Source organism: Momordica charantia (assembly GCF_013281855.1).
Source record: "Momordica charantia cultivar OHB3-1 chromosome 9 unlocalized genomic scaffold, Mcharantia_2.0 BLBB01000009.1, whole genome shotgun sequence".
NCBI lineage: Eukaryota > Viridiplantae > Streptophyta > Magnoliopsida > Cucurbitales > Cucurbitaceae > Momordica > Momordica charantia.
In genome coordinates this window covers 8,147,676-8,171,502 of record NW_028275167.1, presented here as the reverse complement: position 1 = coordinate 8,171,502, position 23,827 = coordinate 8,147,676, and the positions used below count along the sequence as shown (strand labels likewise).

General features: G+C 43.4%; 2 protein-coding genes across 2 annotated transcripts; both read left to right on the top strand.

Annotated features, from left to right (window-relative positions):
• The first annotated feature begins 255 nt into the window (after window positions 1-255).
• On the top strand, window positions 256-2,897 carry BIR1 (BAK1-interacting receptor-like kinase 1). Its single transcript, XM_022300909.2, has 2 exons — window positions 256-1,580; window positions 1,693-2,897. The coding sequence occupies exons 1-2, from the start codon at window positions 732-734 to the stop codon at window positions 2,689-2,691; spliced, it is 1,848 nt and encodes a 615-aa protein (XP_022156601.1). The 5' UTR covers window positions 256-731; the 3' UTR covers window positions 2,692-2,897.
• A 15,829-nt stretch (window positions 2,898-18,726) lies between these two features.
• Window positions 18,727-23,827, top strand: LOC111013446 (acyl-coenzyme A thioesterase 2, chloroplastic). The gene is given in 6 exon segments (XM_022287893.2): window positions 18,727-19,239; window positions 19,633-19,810; window positions 22,217-22,686; window positions 22,815-22,943; window positions 23,479-23,614; window positions 23,617-23,827. Coding segments are annotated over 6 exon segments (1,452 nt in total). The 5' UTR covers window positions 18,727-18,729; the 3' UTR covers window positions 23,646-23,827.

Below are 23,827 nucleotides of genomic sequence, written 5' to 3'. Positions count from 1 at the left end.
TTTGAAACTTGCAACTTGAATTTGTTCAAACAATTTGGAAAAAAGAAACAACTAATCATTAAAATTAAAAAGAAATAAATAAATTTAAAAAAGAAAAAACAGTTTTTAGTGATGTTAGCTAGTCGAGTCAAGTCAACACAATGAACGCGTGGGCCCCTCTCACCATTAATCACACACCTTTTTTTTTTTTTTTTTTTTTTTAATTTTGGTTTTATTGACCGAATTGAAAAGTCGATTTCTTGTTTTCTTCCATGAAATTTCTTCTTCCGTTTCCATTTTCCAAATTTTCTGTTGTTCACATTGATTTCCATCTCTCTCTCTCTCTGCAACAATCCAATTCTTCTTTTTGGCGTATAAGCTCCATAATTCTGCCATTGGAATCCAACTTCATCTTCTTCTTCTTCCGGACTGGAGCTTCTGGTTCGTTTTTCCGAGGTTTTTCCCCGCTGAATTCAAGAACCCCTACAGTTTCTGCCATCTCTGGTTGATTTCGGTTGCTTAATCAGCAGATTGTGCGGGCGAGTATGGTTTCGGGGGTTTCTGGAGGTTTAATCTCGTAATTGATTGCTAGGTTTTTGTATTTTTGTTTGTTTGTTTGACTTTGAATTTGAATAGCTGTTTGTGGAAGCAGTCGGATTATGTGTTTGTGAGATGCAATAGGAACTGGGGAGGTATCCGGTTTTGCTGGAATTTGATTGATTGATTGATTGATTGTTTTGTTCGTGGACGATATGCTTTGTAATCGAGTTATCGATTGTTTAGTTGCTGGTTTTGTTGTGGTTTTGCTGAGTAGTAATGGTTTCACCTCTGGTACTGAGACTGATTTGTTTTGCTTGAGAAGTATAAAGAATTCGCTTCAGGATCCCAATAATTACTTGATAACATGGGATTTTACCAACCGTTCTGAGGGAATTATCTGCAAATTTGCTGGAATCTTGTGTTGGCATCCTGATGAGAATAAGGTTTTAAGTATTTCTCTGTCTGATATGGGGCTTAAGGGCCAATTCCCTCGTGGGATTGAGAATTGCACCAGCTTAACTGGTTTGGACCTTTCGAACAACCAGCTTTCGGGTCGGATTCCATCCGATATTGGAGGCATTGTTTCATTTGCTACTACTCTGGATCTTTCGTCGAATGATTTCACAGGTCCCATACCCAAAAGCCTTTTCAACTGTAGTTATCTGAATATTCTCAAGCTGGATCACAACCAGTTGTCTGGTGAGATCCCTCCGGAGCTTGGCTTGCTTGGTCGGTTGACAACGTTTAGTGTATCCAATAATCTTTTGAATGGACCAGTACCTCGATTTCCTAATCTGACAAATAGAGCTGATATGTATGCTAATAATCCTGGTCTGTGTGGGGGTCCTTCGATGAGTCCTTGCTCATCACCACCTTCGAATGGCCCTCATACCGCAGTCATTGCGGGAGCAGCTGTAGGGGGCATTACAATTGCTGCAATTGGGGTCGGTATTGGTATGTACTTCTATTTCCGTAATGCCTCGATGAAGAGGGGGAAGAGGGACGATGACCCTGAAGGAAATAAGTGGGCAAAAAGCATAAAGGGAAAAAAAGCCATAAAGGCAAGCATTTATTCCTTCTTTTTTTTTTAAATTCCTCGACTTTTATATGTTTTTCTCTTTTTGTTTTCTATTTTTGTTCTGTTTCTCTAAGGTTTAGCTAATATCTATACAGGTTTCCGTTATAGAGAAGTCGGTATCGAAAATGAGTTTAAGTGACCTCATGAAAGCTACAAACAACTTCAGCAAAAACAACATTATTGGTTCTGGGAGAACTGGATGTATATACAGAGCAGTTTTTGAGAATGGAACTTCATTGATGGTTAAGAGGTTGCAAGAATCTCAGCACACCGAGAAGGAGTTCTTATCCGAGATGGCTACCTTGGGCAGCGTAAAACATGCAAACTTGGTTCCGCTTCTAGGCTTCTGTATGGCTAAAAGAGAGAGGCTTTTGGTCTATAAGGATATGCCAAATGGAACTCTCCATGATCAGCTACATCCCGTGGATGACGGTGGGGAACCGATGGAATGGTCTCTGAGGCTGAAAATTGGGATAAGGGCAGCCAAAGGATTAGCTTGGCTTCATCACAACTGCAATCCGCGGATCATCCACCGAAACATTAGCTCAAAATGTATCTTACTAGACGAAAATTTTGAACCAAAAATATCTGATTTTGGTCTTGCAAGGCTCATGAATCCAATTGATACCCATTTAAGTACTTTTGTGAATGGGGAGTTTGGAGATTTAGGCTATGTAGCTCCTGAGTATACCCGAACTCTACTTGCAACTCCGAAAGGCGATGTTTATAGCTTCGGCGTTGTTCTTCTCGAGCTGGCAACAGGGGAGAGAGCAACACATGTCTCGAAAGCTCCCGAGGATTTCAAAGGGAATCTAGTCGAATGGGTCACCAAGTTATCTGATAGCTCCAAAGTGCAGGAAGCGCTCGACGTTTCCTTGGTTGGCAAGAACATTGATGGCGAGCTTTTACAGTTTCTCAAAGTTGCACAGAGCTGCATCGTGCCAACCCCAAAGGAGAGACCTACCATGTTTGAAGTATATCAGCTTCTAAGAGCCATAGGGGAAGGGTACGTCTTCACTACTGAAGACGAGATAATGATGCCTACAGACACCGAACATGACGGTGGCCTCGAGGAACTAATAGTCGCTCGTTAAGTATAGGAAAAAGTCGACACGAAAGGTACTATAGTTAGGGGAGAGATGATCATGATGATGATGCAACCAAAAGAAGTAATATGTTACCGTTTCCTAGTATTATTGTGGTGCATAAATAAATCCGAGAATTTCGCGAAGTTTACGTGATTATTTTCGATTTAATCTGGGCCGCATTCATATTTGTAAAATATTTCATTTCTCTCTCACTCTCTTTCTTCCTCTCTCTCTTTAGAACATGCCATTGTCGCAGACAGATGCATGGAGGATGCACAAAACTTGGCTGTCAAAGGACCTCTGTATAGCTGTTCAAGCCATCTAATTCATGAGAGGTTTGTTTTCTTTTAGTTTTATTAGTAAAATTAGTGAATTTTTAGTTGAAAAAATGGCCCTTCTGTAGTTTCTTTACAAATTATAACTGATTTTTACGCGTTTTTATTTATTTTGGAAAATAAATTGACTTTGATGTAGCATATGAATAAAGATTCGATGTTAATCTTAGACATAACTATATTGACAGTATTTTTCGTAATAATGTTTCAAGAATGAGTTACCAGGTCTGCGTGGAAGTTCTTTTTTTTTCCTTCCTTTTTAATCTTTTTATTATTAAAATAAAAAATATTTTGGTGCAGAGAACTTATTTGGTGGGAAAACTTTTAAAAATAATTTGCAGAACAAAGAATAGAAAAAAAAAATGAAAAAGTTTGTCTATCTTTCTGTGTTTTTTAAGGGGTGGTTTGGTTTTAGAGAATTTAGATATCTGTCCATGAGTAGATGTTCAATATTTTGGGTCTGTTTAATGACGTTTATATTTCTTGTTTCTCATTTGATAATGTTATGTTTCTTGTTTCTCGTTTCATAACGTGCTTCTTGTTTTCTGCTACTTATTTTTCATTTCCTCTTTTCAAAAAAAAAACATTATTTCATTTGGTAAATATATCTTAGTTTCTAGTTTCTTGTTTTTTTATTGAAAAAAAACAAAAATATATTTGTGTAATTATTTTATGTTTCTAAAGTTTTATGTGAAAATTAATTTTTAAAATAAAATATTTTAAATTTTAATGTTATATTTATTTTTTGATACTTATTGTGCAACTTACGAGTAAAAAATGATAAAATAATGTTTTTATCTATGTTTTAGAAAAAAATTGGACATGATAACAAGAACCAATAAACTTGATTTTGTTGTTTTCAAAATTTCTACACAATTTTGAAAATATTTCTTAGAAATAGAAACAATTACTAAAAGATTGTTTTCTAAAAAGTTTGAAACGAAAAATAGGAATGTTACTAAACGAGTTCTTACCCGTCTAGAAATCTGGTTGTCTAATACCTTTGATGGCAACATTTATTTTGCATAAGAATTTGAGGGAAAAGAAAATATATTTTTACCTGCCAAGTTAATCGACTTTTACTTTAAAACTTTTCATTTCATCAAATTACACCAAATGGATATATGCAGCATTCTCTATATTAAACTCGAAAAAAAGCGTGACAATTTTTATCTTAAATTTGAGTAAGTGTTGTAGTTTTTATCTTCTAATAGACGATGGTTTGAAGAATCATTAAAAAAAAAGAACTATTTTTATGTGAAACATATGTTTGGTACAATAGGATTTTTAAAAAATGACTCTCAGAGTCTTTTTTTTATTCTCTAACAAATTTGTGACTTATCTCAACGGTAATTGACATATATCTTTAATCAAGAGGTTGTGAGTTCGAATCTTCACCTCCACATTGTAAAAAAAATAATTTGATAATATGACTTTGAGTAATTATATCAATTAATTTGTTAATGTGAACATATATTGAAACCACATCAGTTGAAGGGAGTATTAGATAAATGAATATTAGGTAGTAAAATAATATGACAAGGATCAAATTGGTTATTTTTCAACTTTAGGAACTAATAGACATTATGAAAGTTTATGGACCAAAATGGTTATTTTTTAAAAATTTAAATAATCAAATGAATTAAACTTTTAAGAACCAAAATGGGACAAATTTAAAAGTTTAGGTACCAAAATGAGATTTAATCTAGTGTGTAAAAAGACAAGTGTTTTTTTGGGAAAAATAAAATAGTTATTAACCATCATACTTGCTTTTTCTCATAAACGAATTAAATCAAATAAGAAATCAAAACTAAGAAAAGAGTTAAAAACAAAAAAGAGTGAACGTCCCATTTCACCTATTGGGTATGTCACACTCGTACTATCTTCAACCTTGTGGCACCGTGAATTTACTCATCATAACTAGTTTAAAGGGGAACTCTAGTCTCAACTTTCATCTTACGTGGCTTTTAACTCCATCAAGACCATAGGTGAGGTTCCTTCTCTCCTCCTTAATCTTGCATCACGATGTTGTGTTGAACATTCACCCAAACTACTGACACATGAACATCTTCTCGTCCCTGTTAACTTAGTCTTAAGAGAATGTTGGCAACTTAACTTACCCTCAATAACACATGTTGCCTTTTTGTACATTTAAACTCATCTTGTATGCACACCCAAGAATTAGACCATAAGCCTTTTATTTCATGTCGAGGCCGTCTTGAACATTCATCCATTTGGGAACTATCTTGGCACGATGACTTTCAGGTCTATGCCAATTCACTTGAGCATACCATATTGGACAATGACCCTATGTCATAACATCAACCCATGGGAAGAGGTGCAATATGGACAATGACCCTATGTCACAACCTCAACTCATGGAAAGAGGCGCAATACTAGCACACACTTGTGCCACTCGATACTATCCCCGAGATTTCCATTCCCAAGGAGACATCTAAGACAACACTTATATTGCGACACGCACTCACGCTATGATATATGCATGCGCAATGGGGTAGCTCGCTTAGACCACAAGGCCTAGGGAGGTGTACTTGGTATGACATCATGAACGTCATAAGTGGCGAGGAGCCACTCACCAACGTAGAGCACATATCTGATATCTGATTAACACGAAATATTGTGTGCCTGCATATCTACATAATATGCATCTAATTCCAAAGCCAGTCATCTAAACTCTCAATGCAACCGCAATTTTAGGGTCGTGGCCTGGAGCCCCACTTGACCCTCACAAAACTTGTCACCGACACTACTACATTGCCATTACTTATTTAGAGATATTTCTTTCTCGGATCTTCACATGGCCTGATGGGCGACATATACATGGTCGCCACCACTTGTCCACTGTGTGGAAGTCACTAACATACTATATTCTAGTATGGTTGTGACACTTGGCATGCCAACTAAAGGTATTTTCTAAAATTTTTTCATAACAAAACATGTGATGAGCAAAATTTCACTATGCAGGCATATTATACAATCTAAGGTAGTAATAGGTGAATCAAAGTGATTCCTTCGGGACTAATTAATTCAAATTTTGTAAATTTTTTTTAATACAACATATGGGGTGGGTAATCGAATTCACAACCTCTTAGTTAGAAATATATGTCAATTATCGCTGAGCTATGCTCGCTTTGGCCGCAAATTCTATAAAATTGAGACTCAAACAAGTACTAATATTAGTCACAACTATAAACGCAATTAAGTGGTCTAAATTTAACAAAATGTAAGCTTGACACAAGGAAATTAAATTCTAACCGTATTAAAAATATCGAACTAAATTTTGACAATAATTAAGACAAGAATCGATTGATCAAAATGTTGGAATTTACAAAACTTCACTACTATTTTTAGGTTTCAGTGTTTATACTATGCTAGTAACACTGCAAATTAACGAAAAATCCCAAAATATATGCCCGAAAATTATTTCTAATTCTCAAACTTTAAAATATACGAAAGCCTGATTTGACATGTGATTAGTTCTGGTATGGATAAAAAAATCTCTATTTTCTAGAATTCTAATTTTTGGAAATTCAGAAGAGAAGATATGTTGATAGTCTTAAGATTTTTCCTAGATTCAGGAGATAATATATACTTGACTATTTCTATTCTACTATTCTGATTCTAACTTAAACATCAGAGCCGGTGTGGCTGTGCTTTTTGGTTTTAAAGGTTTAAGGTTTCGTCGATCGCCTTTTATTCTTGAAGATTAGTGCAAATTTAGTGTTCCAGGAGGCCAAATTTCTGCATCAACAAGCTCAACTTTTCTAAGTTTACCAGCAAATAGACACAAACATGTGTCTATGCACTTACATTCATCCCAGCTCAAATCAAGACATGAACCTACTTGTACTACGTCTACTAATTTTAACCTTTTGTCATAATTAAAACAAGCTAATGAATCCTAAGTTGATCAACTGTAAGAAGGAAAACCACACATAAGCAAATTACATCACTTAATATTCACATAACAAAAGGATCGTAAAAATAGAGTTAGAGTTCCATTACTAAAATAATTCATATTAATTGTATTGTTAAATACAATTATATTTATATATATATCTATATATAATTGTATTGTTAAGGAAAATTGAGAATATTTTATATTAAAGAAAATTGAGAATATTGACATATAAAATATAAGAAATATGTAACTACTAAAGCTCCACATGTGTATTGTTTGGGGAAGAGAATACCCTGGACACGTGGAGGACCCCTATTGGTGCTCCAAGATGGCTCATGAGTCATCTCCAGCTCGGATGGCCGAGATGGCCGCCACCAACGCCGACAAATGCTAAGTATGAGGGCCGAGGTGAACCTGGCCCAGGTCCGACCTACCGGGGAGCTTGGTAGGGGCCGATGTGAGCGGCTGTCTACGGCGTGATTATCGGGCGTAACCGTCGGTCCCGGGATTACCGGGTGTAACCAACGGTCCCGAGATTACCGAACGTAACCGTCGCGAGATTAGCGGTAATACCACCCATAAGTAGAGGACTTCACTCCACGATCAGGTACGAGGATCTCTGGCTTCGAACTAAACTTGGACTCCGACCTCTACTGACTTGATCGTCGGAGTGCTCACTTTTTCGTGCAGGTCCGCCCAAGTGTCCAGGATGGCCTGGAGGCCGAGTTCGAGCTACAATCAAAAACACACCGTTGTGCACATTTTTGCATAAACATTTGGCGCCGTCTGTGGGAACGCTGACAATCTAAGTCATCCCAATTCCTTTAAACCAACACGCGAGCGAACATGGCTCAACCAGCGAATTCGACCAATACGACAGATCGAAGGACTCTAGCTGCCAGCAATGCCCACCAGAGGGAGGTCGGAGCAGCGGCGGTAGAAGGGCAAGGTCACGACGGCCTACCAACGGAACCCTTCCGCAGGTCGGCACGGATCACCGCGCCCGCCCTACCGCCCGCGCACCCGAGGACGTCCAAGGCCACCCGTGGCCGAGGTGGGACCTCTAAGAAGGGCGCCCGGGGTCCAGCCCCGGCTCCAACAAGCGAGAACTTTGATGCGCTCCAGAGAGAGATGGAGGCAATGCGCACACAAATGCGCTCCATGGAGGCAATGTATAACGAAATGGTGCTAGCTGCAGGCGCAGGGTCCCGATCTGAAAATCGAGTGACGCGCATGGACGTACGCGAGCAAAGGGGTTCCCACCTCGGCCCAGCCGAGGAAGAACGTCCCGAAGACAACGAGAGTGAGGGGTACACTCGCCAGAGGGGAGACCTCCGTGAGCATCTCAACAGAAAGAGAGGCTCGTCTCTCCGAAAAGGGCAGTCACCATCCCGCTCCCACAGGAGCTTCAACCAGCAGGCTGAATCCTCTCGCAATCCCGCAGGGATAATCACAAGGGAGGAGTTCGACCAGCTGAGGGGGAGCTCGATGCTCAGGTGGAGGCCTTAAAGGCCAAATGTGAGCAGAAAGACGATTCACTGAACGATGGCGACTTGGGAGAATCGCCTTTCACCTCGGACGTTTTGGAAGCACCAATCCCTCCGAAGTTCAAAGCTCCTACCGTGAAGCCTTATGACGAGACGAAGGACCTCAAGGACTATGTTGAGGTCTTTGAAGGCCTCATGGACTTCCAAGCGGCATCAGACGCAATCAAATGCCGCACCTTTCAGATCGCGCTTACTGGCAGCGCGCGATTGTGGTACCGGAGACTGCCAGCCGGGTCGATCTCGACCTACTCTCAGCTGAGAAGGGAGTTCCTCGCCCAGTTCTCTTCTCGGCACTATGACAAAAAGACAGCGACCCATCTCGCCACCATCAGGCAGAAGGAGGGCGAGACGCTGCGGGAGTATGTCACCAGATTCCAGGAGGAGCAGTTGAAGGTTGCACACTACTCCGATGACTCGGCCATGTGCTATTTCCTCACCGGTCTAGCCGACGAAGCCCTCACGGTGAAACTTGGAGAGGAGGCCCCGGCCAGCTTCGCCGAGGTGCTCCAGAAGGCGAAGAAAGTCATCGATGGACAGGAGCTCCTCCGAACCAAAACCGGCCGACCTGAACGAAAGATCGGCCGGGGCAGAAGTGGAAAAGATGAAAGGGCAGATCCCAAGTCCAAGGACAAGGGATCCTTCTCCAGCGGCCGAGCTGAGTATCGAAGGGCGGAGAACGGACCTACCAGGAGCCGACCTTACGAGCGCTTCACCCCAACCACGATTCCAATTTCCGAGATCCTAACGAACATCGAGGATTCTGGAATGGAAAAACTACTCAAGCGTCCGGAGAAACTTCGGGGAGCCCCGGAGAGGCGCAGCAAGGACAAGTATTGCCGCTTCCATCGGGAGCACGGCCACAACACGTCGGACTGCTGGGAATTGAAGCGCCAAATTGAGGATCTAATTCAAGACGGCTACTTCAAGAAGTTTGTGGGAAAGCCCAGGACCAGCTCAGCAGAGAAAAAGGAAGAGCGAAAGCGTTCAAGGACGCCACCTCGGCGCACCGACCGACCTGCGGTCATCAATACCATTTTTGGAGGGCCAAGCGGGGGTCAATCCGGACATAAAAGAAAGGAGTTAGCCCGTGCAGCCAGGCGCGAGGTGTGCATCATCAGGGAGCAGGGGCCGACCTGCCCAATCACCTTCGACGGTGCAGACTTGGAGGAGGTCCACCTGCCCCACAATGATGCCCTTGTGATTGCTCCCTTGATTGATCATGTGGTGGTCAGGAGAGTGCTGGTAGACGGGGGCGCATCCGCTAACATCCTGTCCTTACCGACCTACCTCGCCTTGGGCTGGACGAGGTCGCAATTGAAGAGAAGCCCGACGCCGCTGGTTGGGTTCTCTGGAGAATCGGTCATCCCAGAGGGTTGCATCGACTTGCCGGTCACGCTGGGGCAGGACCAAACTCGGGTCACTCAAATGGCCGAGTTCGTGGTAGTTGACGGTAGATCGGCCTATAACGCCATCTTTGGGAGACCCATCATCCACTCATTTCGGGCCATTCCCTCAACACTTCATCAAGTTTTGAAGTATTCCACTCCCAATGGCGTGGGCACGGTCCGAGGAGAACAGACCGCTTCGAGGGAGTGCTATGCCGCCGCACTCAAAGGCTCATCGGTCTGCGCAATCGAAACTCTCAGGGATGGGACGCTCGAGTTCGAGGCCGACCTGCCGAGGAAGGAGTTTGCCGCACCCACTGAGGAGCTCGAGCTTGTTCCTCTGCTTAGTCCCGAGAAGCAGGTAAGCATAGGAACCAAGCTGGGGGCCACCGACAGAGAGGAGCTAATCCACTTCCTCAGATCCAACTCGGACGTCTTTGCGTGGTCCCATGAGGACATGCCTGGCATTGACCCGCGAATTATGACGCATCGCCTCAGCATAGATCCATCATTCCGACCTGTGAAACAAAAGAGAAGACCTATAAACAAGGAGAGGAGTGATGTAATTGTTGAGGAAGTTAACAAACTTTTGAAAGCTGAATACATAAGAGAAATTTCGTATCCCGAGTGGCTCTCCAATGTTGTATTAGTTAAAAAATCTAACGGCAAGTGGAGAATGTGCGTAGATTTTACGAACTTAAATAAGGCATGTCCGAAAGATTGCTTCCCACTGCCGAGGATTGATCAGCTCGTGGACGCCACAGCCGGGCACGAACTGCTCACCTTCATGGACGCCTACTCTGGGTACAACCAAATCAAGATGCATGTCCCAGATGAGGGTCATACCGCTTTCATAACAGACCAAGGTCTGTACTGCTACAAGGTCATGCCCTTCGGGTTAAAGAACGCAGGAGCAACCTACCAGAGAATGGTGAACAAAATGTTCGCCAAGCAGATCGGCCGGAATATGGAAGTGTATGTGGACGACATGCTTGTCAAGAGCAAGCAGTCTAAGTCGCATCTCTCCGACCTGGCCGAAGCCTTCGAGGTTCTGAGGGCATATCAAATGAAGCTCAACCCTGCTAAGTGTGCCTTTGGAGTCTCCTCGGGAAAATTCCTTGGCTTCATGGTAAACAACCGGGGAATCGAGGCCAACCCCGAAAAGATTAAAGCCGTGATCGAGATGGAGGCACCTAAAACGCTGAAACAGCTTCAGTGCCTCAATGGCAGGATTGCGGCCCTGAACCGGTTGTTTCAAGGTCGACAGATAAGTGCCTCCCTTTCTTCAAGGTCTTACGAAAGAAAGGGCCGTTTGAATGGACAGCGGAGTGCGAGCAAGCGTTTCAGCAATTGAAGAGCTACCTCTGTTCGGCACCCTTGCTTGCCAACCCATGCCGGGGGACAAGCTCCAATTGTACCTAGCAGTGTCTGACAGTGCCGTCAGCTCGGCCCTAATCAGGCAAGAGGAAGCGCGGCAAAACCCGGTCTACTACACAAGCAAGGCTATGACCGAAGCCGAGACTAGATACCCTCAGATGGAGAAGTTGGCTCTCGCTTTGGTCACCTCGGCCCGACGACTTAGACCATACTTCCAAGCCCATACGGTGGTGGTGCTCACTAACTTGCCCCTTAAAAGTATCTTCCACAAGCCGGAAGCTTCCGGACGCCTAATGAAGTGGGCAATAGAGCTAAGTGAGTACGACATCCAGTTCGAACCCAGAACTGCGTTGAAAGGACAAGCAGCGGCAGATTTCATAGCCGAGCTCACACCACCTTCCGAGCTGAGCGAGTCCGACCTACCTTGGACAGTCTATGTCGACGGATCCTCCAATGAGAAGGGGTGCGGAGCCGGGGTCCTCTTGCTCGGACCAGGGGTGAGCGATTTGAGTATGCCTTGCGGTTCAGCTTCCGGACTTCTAACAACGAGGCTGAGTATGAAGCATTTATTGCCGGCCTGCGAATCGCTCGAGCATTGGGGGCCTCTTGTGTTAAGGTCTTCAGTGACTCCCAGCTGGTTGTGAGCCAGATCAAGGACGAATACCAAGCCAAAGACACCCGAATGGAGAAGTATTTGGGCAAGGTCAGATCATACCTCGCCCAGTTTCGAACTTACGAGGTAAGCAGGATTCCGCGAGCAGAAATTCTAATGCTGACGCCTTGGCCAAGTTAGCATCGGCGTACGAGACCGACCTCGCCAGGTCGTCCCCGTCGAGATCCTAGATAATCCCTCGATCTTAGAGCCAGATCTGATGGAGATCGGCGCTCCAGAATCCTCATGGATGGACCCGATCACAGACTTCATTAGGGGCAATTCACCACAAGATCCCAAGGAGCGCAAAAAGTTGGCAAGGCGGGCAGCTCGGTTCGTGGTCCGAGATGGGGCATTGTACCGACGTGGCTTTTCCCTGCCTCTATTGAAATGCCTAACCCCTGAAGAGGGCCTGTACGTCCTCAGAGAGATCCACGAAGAAGTGTGCGGCAATCACTCAGGCGCCCGGTCGCTGTCAGCCAAAGTGATCCGGCAAGGATACTATTGGCCGACCCTCAGCCAGGACGCCAAGAAGTTCGTTAGAACTTGCGACAATTGCCAACGCTACGGAACCATAATCCACCAACCTCCCGAGCTGCTCACCCCCATCTCGGCCCCATGGCCATTCGCGCGGTGGGGGGTAAATATCATTGGTCCTTTCCCTTTGGGCAAGGGCCAGACCAAGTTCGCTGTGGTTGCTGTGGATTACTTCACCAAGTGGGCCGAGGCCGAGGCGCTCTCCCACATAACGGAATCCAGGGTCACGTCCTTCGTATGGACGAATATCATATGTCGCTTTGGTATACCGCAGGCCATAGTGACAGACAATGAGAAGCAGTTTGACAATGCCAAGTTCAAAGACTTTTGCAGCAAACTTGGCATAAGTCATCTCAGCTCGTCCCCCGCACATCCGTAAGCAAATGGGCAGGTGGAGGCAGTCAACAAGATCATCAAGCGCGACATCAAACTTAGACTGGACTCCAAGAAAGGCAAGTGGGCCGAGGAGCTACCAGAGGTTCTATGGTCGTACCGGACCACCCAACGAGAGTCGACGGGTGAGACCCCGTTCTCCCTGGCCTTCGGCTCCGAAGCTGTAGTCCCAGTTGAGATCGGCATGCCATCTGACAGAGTAGAGCATTACGAGCCTACGACGAATGAGGATGGGTTGCTCCTCAACCTCGACTTGTTGGAAGAAAGAAGAGCAATGGCCCAGCTACGCCTGGCGGATAATCAGGGCAGAATGGCCAGACATTACAATGCCCGCGTTCGACCTCGGGCCTTTCAGGTCGGACATCTGGTCTTAAGGAGGGTCCAAACGCATGTGGGTGCCCTTGATCCGGCCTGGGAGGGCCCGTTTGAGATCAAGGGCATAGTCCGACCTGGGACGTACATATTGGCCGATCTGAAAGGAGACGTCCTCGCGCACCCGTGGAACGCGGAGCACCTGAAGCGTTATTATCCTTGAAATGACAAAAGGATTTTCAATGCATCTGTAAAGACTGTTCCAAAGAATTATGATCGGAATAAATGTGATGATTTAATTTCATGCTTCCGAGTTCGACCAGAAATTAAATGGGGGCCACGGACTCCCACGCGATCGCATTCCAGCAGTTGGTTCAAATTCAACCCTCGAAGCCTAAGGGTACGAGGTGCGATGCCAAAGCCACTGACGAACTTAAAATTCAAACCTTCAAGGCAAAGGGGCGATGTGAAAAGTTCAAAATGATCAAGCCTCCGAACTTGGGGGTACGGGGAATGATATGAAGAATAGCTACGGACTGAAGAGTAGCTACGGACTTAGGATTTTAGCCTTTACCTTTTTTAAGTTAAGGTGTGAAATGTTAAAAATCCAGAGTTGGTGCAATGCATTGAATGCTAGACAGAGATTCAAATTCAAACTTTCAAATTATTTTAATTAAAGGCGCGACCTCAAAAGTAAGAGGTGCGAGGTGACATTAGCTGCAGTTCAAAGGAAAAGCAAAGAAAAGAGGTTGCCAACAACAAAGTAGAAGCAAAAGGGAGTCTCTTTATTGAATGAAGAGCAGAGCCAAGGCTTATAGACCTTGCAGCTCTGCCCTGACGCTTACAAGACCAAAGAAAAGGGAGGAAGATTAGCGAAAAGCCTCGTGAAGGGTGGTCGCCTAAGAGCCCGCTTGAGGAGCGCCCTCTTGAGTGGGGCCGACCTGGTCCTTTTCGGGATCGGAGTAGTCGGAGTCCAGATCTCTGACATACTGATCCACCAACGCTTGGGGGCCAGGGGTGCCGCCAGGACCAGACGCCCACTTCTCGGCATACCTCCTTTTCAGACCGCTGAGATCGATCTGAAGGTCGGGCATGTCGGAAGCAATGCCCTTCATGAGGAACTTGAAGCCCGCGTCGGAAAAATCTTTGGCAAATCCATCGAAGTCAGGATGTTGCCTAAACGATTCCTCCAGTAGGACTCCATTGCTGAGGCGCTCTTTCGCCGTCTCCAGCTCGGCAGTCGCATGCTCCAGCTCCTTATCCTTCGCTTCAAGCGCCTGGAGCATGTCGTCTTTCTCCTTCAGGAGCTGGAACTTCTCCCTCTCCAAGCCCCTGGTAATAGCGTGGGCAGCTCAGAGTTGGGTCTTGCGCCTGTCCTCTTCCTTCTTCAGCAGCTCGGCCTGGGACTCCACCTCGGCCTTCAAAGCCTCCACCTCAGAGTGAGCCTTCAGCAGCTCATCCTTCATGGTGGAGGAAGCAGCCTCCAAGGCAGCGGAGAACTCCTCTTTCTCCCTTGCTGCCAGAACTTCCCTTCCATCCAGCTCGGCCTTGACAGCCAGAGCCGATTGAATGGAAGCCACGAACGCCTAAGAAATGGTACAAGGAAAAAGTTAGATCGGACTACCAGTTGGGCGAAATCAAGCAAAAATGGGGTACTAGTTTTACCTCGGCGGCGTAGTCGATGGTCCTCTGCATAACGGACCCAGGGTCGCTCACAAATTTGGACGCCCTCCTTAGGCAGCGGTCCAAACTTGCAGCTGAGATGCGGGACACCTGGTCCCTCACCCCGGAACTTGACGGCTCAATTCTGAACCGTGCCGTCACGTCGGACGTCCCGCCCATCCTGGCCGCAGGATCGTCCACCCGATCTGCGAAACTTGCAGGCAAGACCCTGCAAGCCCCGACCTCCGAGGGGGAGATCGCCTTCTTTTTCTTCCTTCTTCGCTTCAGAGGGGCTTCCTCCCTCGCCTCCTCGCCCAAAGGCGGGGCGTCCACCGCCTCGGTCTGATCCCTGGGGCGCTTCTCCCTCGAGGGACCCCCAGAAGACTCCAGCTCGATCACCGGGGCTGGATCTTCCGAGGCAGGCCCTGCCACGGCAGGGGTGGCAGGTTTCGAACTCTGGGCGGGCTCAAGAGCATGGGCTCGGCCCTTAGACTTGCGCTTCACGCCGCTTGCAAATCCGCAAACCATGGCTGCGAAATAAAAACAAGGGTCAGCGCAAGGTTAGAGGAAAAAAGGGGGAAGCAAGCTCGGCATACCAAGTTCAGAGTTCGGCCTTGAGGATTCAATGAGACGAACTGCAGGGTTGTAATCTAGCAGCCCGGACTCAAGCAGCAGTTCGTCAGTCACCAGGGTTCCGACCTTCCTACCCCTCGGAAAGCGCTCCTTGTAGTATTTCAGCGTATCGAAGGAGGCTTGCGTAAGCTCGGGGACTGGTCGGATTGAAACTGCACGAAGACAAAATCCGAGTTAGACCTGAATGACAGAAGAAAATTACGAAAAGTAAGAACTACTCCGTACCTAGGTTCCCAAACCTAGTGGGGACGTCAAAGAAGGAACGACCTGACTCGTCCTTCGCGAGCCATTCCCTGGAAGCGTAGAACCACTTCCTCACCCATCCCTTGATGGAGGTCGGCCCCTTAACTATACCGCCTGCGCCTTTCCTTGCGCACATATAGAACCGACCAGGCTTCTTAGCTATCATTTTCGCCTCGAAGCACGCGAGGAGCTGATCTACGTCCAACAGCTCGGCCTCCTCACTATCCCGAGCTCGTAGCCAAAAGAGGATGGCCAAAGCGAAAATGACACCCCACCCATTGGGGGCCACTTGAGCCGGAGCTAACCCAGTCCGGAAGAGAAATTCTTGGACAAAAGGGTGAATGGGAAGTCTGAGGCTGTACTCAAACATTTTGAAGTAGAGAGTGACCCATCCCTCTGGAGGATTGTCAGCTCTCTCCCCCTCCTCCGGAAGCCTGAGGAGGATGTTCTCAGGGATAGCGAACCCCCTACGAAGGGATCTGAGGTAGTGCTCAGGTATCCTAGAAGGGTATTCCAAACCCTGACCTGAAGTGGAGGCGTCACTATCCTCCCCGTCATCGGAGATTCTAAAGTTTTCTATCTCCTCGAGCTCGGACTCTAACCTACGAGCTAAATCGGATCCTAGGTTGCTGCTAATAGAGGACGACATGGCAGTTATGTTCGAAAGAGAGAGGGAAGAGACCGACCTACCAAGGGTTCGAGCTGCCTTCAGATCGAACTCCAAGAATTCAAGGAACGTAAGGTATGATCTGAAGGATTGGGGGCATTTATAGCCCGTCGGAAGAATTTCCCCACCGTACACGTGTAATCAACGAGCGGCTAGGATCCTCTCTGAAGACCCGAAGCGTCGGAATATTTGAATATTTCGACGATAAATCTTCCGCGACGGTTGTATTTTCCCACGGATAGGAAGTCGCCACGTGTCCCAAGCAAGTCGAATGAACTTCTCTGCCAGGTCGAGATCGGACCAGACAGAGAGGGGGCCAATGTTTGGGGAAGGGAATACCCTGGACACGTGGAGGACCCCTATTGGTGCTCCAAGATGGCTCATGAGTCATCTCCAGCTCGGATGGCCGAGATGGCCGCCACCAACGCCGACAAATGCTAAGTATGAGGGCCGAGGTGAACCTGGCCCAGGTCCGACCTACCGGGGAGCTTGGTAGGGGCCGATGTGAGCGGCTGTCTACGGCGTGATTATCGGGCGTAACCGTCGGTCCCGGGATTACCGGGTGTAACCGACGGTCCCGAGATTACCGAACGTAACCGTCGCGAGATTAGCGGGACTACCACCCATAAGTAGAGGACTTCACTCCACGATCAGGTACGGGGATCTCTGGCTTCGAACTAAACTTGGACTCCGACCTCTACTGACTTGATCGTCGGAGTGCTCACCTTTTCGTGCAGGTCCGCCCAAGTGTCCAGGACGGCCTGGAAGCCGAGTTTGAGCTACAATCAAGAACACACCGTTGTGCACATTTTTGCATAAACATGTATAATTCAAATGATCAAAAAATATATATATATATCCTCCAAACAAATGGCCAAAGTTGGAATCTCAACCCAAGCTGGAAAATTAGAAAATGTGACATCAAATTATTAAATAATTGATGGGCAAAATCGTCGATCTAGATCTAAAGTGGAAATGATCAAATTCGGTTAACGGGTAAAATGGAAATTTTAGTACACACAAGAAGTAATTGAAATTATTCAACTGCTTCAAATAATTTTATATCAATTCAAAATTCATATTATTTAAATATGTTTTTGTTTCACTGGTATTGTAGCAATGAAATATTAGATTATTAAAGATGTTAGTTGACCAAAAAAAAACTACATTCGTAATGGTATGGTATGAGCGAGATTTTTTAAAAATAGAAAAGTAATTATTGACGTGGATTGTTACTTCAAACTATTCAGATAGCTCACAATCTAATCTAAATATTTTCTATCGAGGAGCTATAAAAATATTTAGTGTGAAGCGTACATGGTCGTAACTACTTGGTAACCTGATTTAGATGGGACGAGAAGTACCTAACTCAAATAAATCATTGCTTAATTAATCTAGGTAAGATTAGAAAGCTGCTAGACAAATCGTCTTATAACACAATCGAATGAGCTTAAAAAAGTTACATTAACATAAGCGAGTCACAACCGAATTAAAGAGGCTCAAGAAAACCAAATACCAAACACAAACCACTATGATTTTCTCGATAGCACATGATTTGTACCAAGCCATAAATGGGATACTAAAACTCTTTTAAGATTCAAAATTCAGTTTCACCCATTCTTTCGTCTATAGTTTTTATTTCAACAACTATAAGTGATGATGGAACGTTCAATTTCGATGATCGAACTATGTTGGTTTTATGTATACTTTTGTTTTGTTTTTTACAATGATAGAGTGAGAGATTGAACGAAAATCTTTGCGATGATGTTTGAGCTATACTCAAAGATTTGTATCTACAAGTTAATAATCCAATTATTTTTTCAAACACGCCATTAAGGTCAAACTTGGTCAATATATGACAATTGGAGAGCTTGAGTGTCTTTGACAAAGAAATACTTGCACAAGAGAGATAAACACTCTGAGAGGTTCAAGTCAGTTTAAACTCGACCTTAATATGGGATCCGAGATAGAATGTGATACGTGATGTAGAAATGAGACCCCATATTTATAGAATATGGATCTGACAAGCGGTTATTGGTGTCGTGCCAAAGATCGAGTTTGTCGAATGCCTATGGTCTGTCTTGGATCATATCTTCAATGCAGGAGAATATCTTTAAATTATTTGTGATTAAGTATGGAAGGTTGACTTCTCTAGAGATGGTTCTCACAGTTAGGATCTTACCTTCCGACCTTCCTCCATTCTACACGTAGAAAAATTGTTTTTTACCTCCAACAATGACATTATCATACCAAAGATGGATGATTCGATTTACTGCAAGTTTAACTAAAAAATAATAATTAGTAACAATAATACCTCAATTATTTGAGGTAAAAGGTAGATTCCAAAAGATCTAAAGAACTTCATAAATTAGTTTACAGATGGGACCTGGCAGCCTGTTCCTGTGGGGAAGGAAAGTCCAAATTCTTCGATCTCTGAACTCTGCGTTGCCCTCGAATGTTGGAGCAGCTGTTGTTGTAGCCCACAAGAAATCAGCCATGGATTTCAGTTCTTCTCCTTCCAAGACCATTTCCGTTTTCTCCACCATTCCTCTGCCGCCGCCGGCCGCCGACGCCGTCGATGGCTCCGGCAATCCCGCTTCGTCGCGGAAACCCATCAGCCTCTGGCCGGGTATGCACCATTCGCCGGTGACGACCGCTCTTTGGGAAGCCAGGTCCAGCATCTTCGAAAGGCTGCTCGATCCCCCCAAAGACGCGCCGCCGCAGAGCGAACTGCTCACCAAGACGCCCTCCCAGAGTCGGACCATCGTTATCTACAAATTCTCTTCTGATTTCATTCTCAGGGAGCAGTATCGAGATCCATGGAACGAGGTCAGAATCGGAAAGCTGCTTGAAGATCTTGATGCCTTGGCTGGCACCATCTCCGTCAGAGTATGCCGCCTCCCCTTCGTTTCATCCTTTTCAAATTGATAGCGGCTTTTTAAATGCAATTTCCTAACCCTAGCTCTTTACTAGCGCTAATTCTGCTGTTTTTCCCATTTTGTAATCTTTATTTCCGCGACGATTTGAAGAGGATTTGAACTTCTTTATAATCTCTCAAGCTCTCTTCCGTTATGATTTCTCACATTTAATAGAAATTAAAGAATAAAAGTAGCTTAAGCGTTTCTTCTTTAGTTTGAATTTTGCATTTCTTTTTTAGTTTTTAACTTCGAAGAGTTTAAGTTCAAAGTTAGCTGAATATGAATTGGTAAAGGGTTTCTGCATCTTATGAATTTATCAGATTCTCTTCCTTCTTAAGATTTTGTTTTGTTTCCTCTTTGACAGCACTGTTCTGATGTTGATAGCACTACACGGCCACTTTTGGTGGTAACTGCATCTGTCGACAGGATTGTTTTGAAGAAGTCAATTAGTGTTGATGCTGATCTGAAAATAGTTGGTTCAGTCATATGGGTTGGACGATCATCAATTGAGGTTCAGTTAGACATGATCCAGTCTACAGAAGGTATGGCCCTTAGGAGTTAGGAATATAGTTTAATGAAGTGGTGAATCAATGCGACGACCATTCTATCTGTTATAAAATTGAAGTTCCAAAATCTCTTCTTTCTCTCTCTCTCTGATTTTTTTTTAGAAATGAACTTCAAATTTTCACTGGGTTCTTGGGCGAATTCCATTATGAAAATTCTCTGCCTCAATTTGGCCTCTGTCTAACAATAATGTACTGTAAACTTTGAGAGTATGATTGAAACACTAAAAGAATGGCCATTTTGTTGATATTTCTGTCTCTTATAAAAAATAAAAACGCTAAAAGAATGGCAAAGTGAACAAATCTTCGGAAATTGTAACACTTGGATCTTAGTATATTTGGGGTTTCTTCTGTGTTTTTCATTCATCTTTTGACATCAAAAGTTTTAAATATGAAGTATGCTTTTGACATCCACTGTCTTCCAAAATTTTAAATTAAAATTATGGAACTTACTTTTTTCTTAAACGTATTTTATCGTTAATGTAACGATGATTACTGCAATTTTTTATATTTCAGGACAATAGAACCTAGATCAATTATATTAGAATTAAATACCTCTCCCCATCGACAAACTTATTGAACTCTATTTCTTTATTTTCCTATTAATAATTTTGGGTGTCAATATCATTTGTAGGATACTAATATCCGGAGAAGATGACCACAAAGACTTGGATCTATGTATAATAGACATTGAGATTTACAACTTATCTTCTTACCTCTAGACCAACTCATTATGATTATTGAACTTTGTTTCCTATAGACAAAAAAATACAATAACCACATGGAAAGAAAGATGGGAACAAAAATCCTAGGTTTATAAGCATGGAAGCAGAAGAATTCAGATGAGAGAGAGTAAGGGAGCAACAGAGAGAGTAAGAGAGGCTTATAGAAGAAGACTCTTTGAGTTTGTATGGAGGTATTTTGGTAGAAAGGTCAAGAGAGTTGAGAAAAGTTTTTCTTGAATTTATTCGTTAGAACTTGATCCTGGTGCTATGGGTTAGTGATGGTTTAGTGCGATGGGTTAGTGTTGGTGTTGTCCAAAAAGTTAAAGAACTCCTTGTATTATCCTTAAAAATTTTAATGATGCTCTCAAATTCTCAATTCAAAGAGACCAAAGAAGGGTTATTGGGACATTTCTCCATACAACTCTAGCTTTTCCATAGAGTCACCAACTTGATAAAACTTCAGGAAGCAGAAGATTTGTATCTATTAGACAGCACCAAGCTAAACCAAACTTGTGAAAGAGAATTGCAGCTTCTTCTAACAAAATTGCAATGACTAAACAAATGGTCTAGAGTTGCCCACCCAGCATCTTGGGTGTTTTCACTTTGGTAAGATACAATTCTGTTGGGACTTTTCCTGTCCAAATCAACTTAATTTGATGTCCTTCCAGCTTGCTAATAGTGGCATTAGTTGGAGTGCTGCTGATTTACATGATTCAACTCCAATACTTACGATTGGAATTTTGATTAAAATTTGAAACCTTCTAGCCTCATGGGGAGTTCTGTTGTTGTGACTGCTCTCTATCAGACATTCAAACTCCATCCCTGCATTCTTGAAGAGTCTTTCCGTTGCCCCTACTGATGCAAGGAGAATAACTGACATAAAAGGCAGCAGTCGAGCCATCTGTCTTCCTAAAATCTTTTTTTTTTCCCTTGAGTACGACTCCTAAAATCTTATTCTGTCTCTATTACATTACCAGCCTGAATCAGGTTCATTTCTCCATCACACTCCAGCATATCTATGTATAGAAGAATGCATCCAAAAATCCAACTCCATTCGGACCTGTATTTCCATTGTTATTTCATGATATTTATTTTATTATTTTATTATTTTATGAGAAACAGATCAGAAGTTTCATTCAGAAAGCCAACTGGGTGAAGACAGCCTAGCAGACAAAGGGATAAGGCAACCGACTTTATTGTAGACTTTTCCATAATCTACCATAATAAAGCATTTTCATTTTCTTCAGGTTCCCACATCTATGACTTGATCTTTCTGAAAGATGTCTATACTACTGACTACTGACTACTATTGTCAAACAATCTTGAATGTCCGCAACCGCTTCTAAAACCAAGCGAAACTGGAGACTCTTAACTACTCTTAAACAAGAAAATTGTAAAAAAACCTTCTTCCAAAGAGCAACAAAAGGTTATTTTATCACCATGGTAGATTTTGAGAATCTCTTTTTTCTGCTAAAATGAAACTTGTGCAGAACGTTAAATGGATTAAGGAAATTTTTTATGTTTTGACAAGAATTCACGCAGATTTTGCGTTGGACATCCTTTTGCCTGGTTTCTGGGTCCAATCACCTAGCTATTGACTGCTAAATTGTTGAGTAATGGTGTTTCTTATCATAAATCAAACTTTTTGTTCTTTTTGCAGAATGCTCAAACACCTCAGATGCAGTGGCTCTGACAGCGAACTTCATATTTGTGGCTCGTGACTCCCAGACTGGGAAAGCTGCTTTGGTTAACAGGCTTTTGCCAGAAACTGAGGAAGAAAAATTACTTTACGAGGGAGCGGAAGCCAGAAGTAAATTAAGGAAAAGGAAGAACAGAGGTGATATGTGGGAGTTAGAAAATGGGGACATAAATAGACTTGATGCCTTGTTAGCAGAGGGAAGAATCTTCTGTGACATGCCAGCCTTGGCAGACAGAGACAGCATTCTTCTCAGGGATACTGGCCTTGAGAACTCATTGATTTGTCAACCACAACAAAGAAATATACATGGTCGGATTTTCGGGGGGTTTCTGATGCAACGGGCATTCGAATTGGCTTTCTCAACAGCTTATGTATTTGCTGGAATGGTGCCTTACTTTCTAGAAGTTGATCATGTTGATTTCTTAAAACCTGTGAGTGCACTTCTCTTTTCTACTCTAACATAGGAATATGGTTACTTCCTTGGTGTAATCTTTGCCTTTTCCATTGGAAAGGAAATAGATATTCCAATTGCATAAATGTAGGCTGTTCCAATGTGCAGGTGGACGTTGGAGACTTTCTACGCTTCAAATCATGCGTTCTTTACACGGAAGTCGAAAATCCAGATCAGCCATTGATCAATGTTGAAGTTGTTGCCCATGTTACGAGGCCTGAGATTAGGTCTAGCGAGGTAAAGTTCCCGTGTATGCGTATGGCTATACTATAAATCTATGGGTTTAGGGCTTTAGAGTTTTTTTTTATTTATTTATTTATACTACTATTTGTAGTTCTTAAAATTTTGTTTAGATTTTAAAAATCTTTTAAAAAGAGTAGATAACACAGCAAAAACACATACTTAAATTTTCAGTTGCAAAAAATAAAAAACAAAATGGTTATCAGACTGGGTTTAGTAATATAAAGACTACATTTGAATAAGTATAAAAGTCTCCGATGAAATATTATTTAAACTTTTAAATCCAATTATGTTCATAGCCTATTATTCAAACTGGAAAGAACTAGAGAGCGTAAAGTATTCGATTCGACGGAGGTTTTAAAATTCCCCCACCCTCACAATTGCTTTTGTCAAAAATGGAAATTTACGATAAAAAATGAAGTCAAATGTGTTTCTAATGTTAGTAGTTTATGTTAATCATTGGCAATCAATCTCTAGCAACTTGTTAACTTGCTAATTGGTTGTGAATCTGTGATTTACTTGCCAAATGCAGGTTTCAAACACATTCTACTTCACTTTTACCGTGCGCCCTGAGGCAAAAGCAAACCGAAATGGGTTCAGACTTCGCAACGTCGTTCCAGCAACAGAAGAAGAAGCTCGCCGTATTATCGAGCGCATGGATGCCGAAAAGCTGCTGAGGGACTTGAGCAAGCAATCTGAATCAGGTCAGATGTAGACAGCAAACACAGTTTATCTTAGAAAATTATTGTAGAATATTTGTGAAGAAAATTAATCTTATTCAATAGGTGTGAGTATGGCTGAAGAAAAGTAAATCAAATTATGTATTGGAGTACTGATGGTTTCACTTTAGTGATAAATATCTCATCTTATTGGAGCTCAAA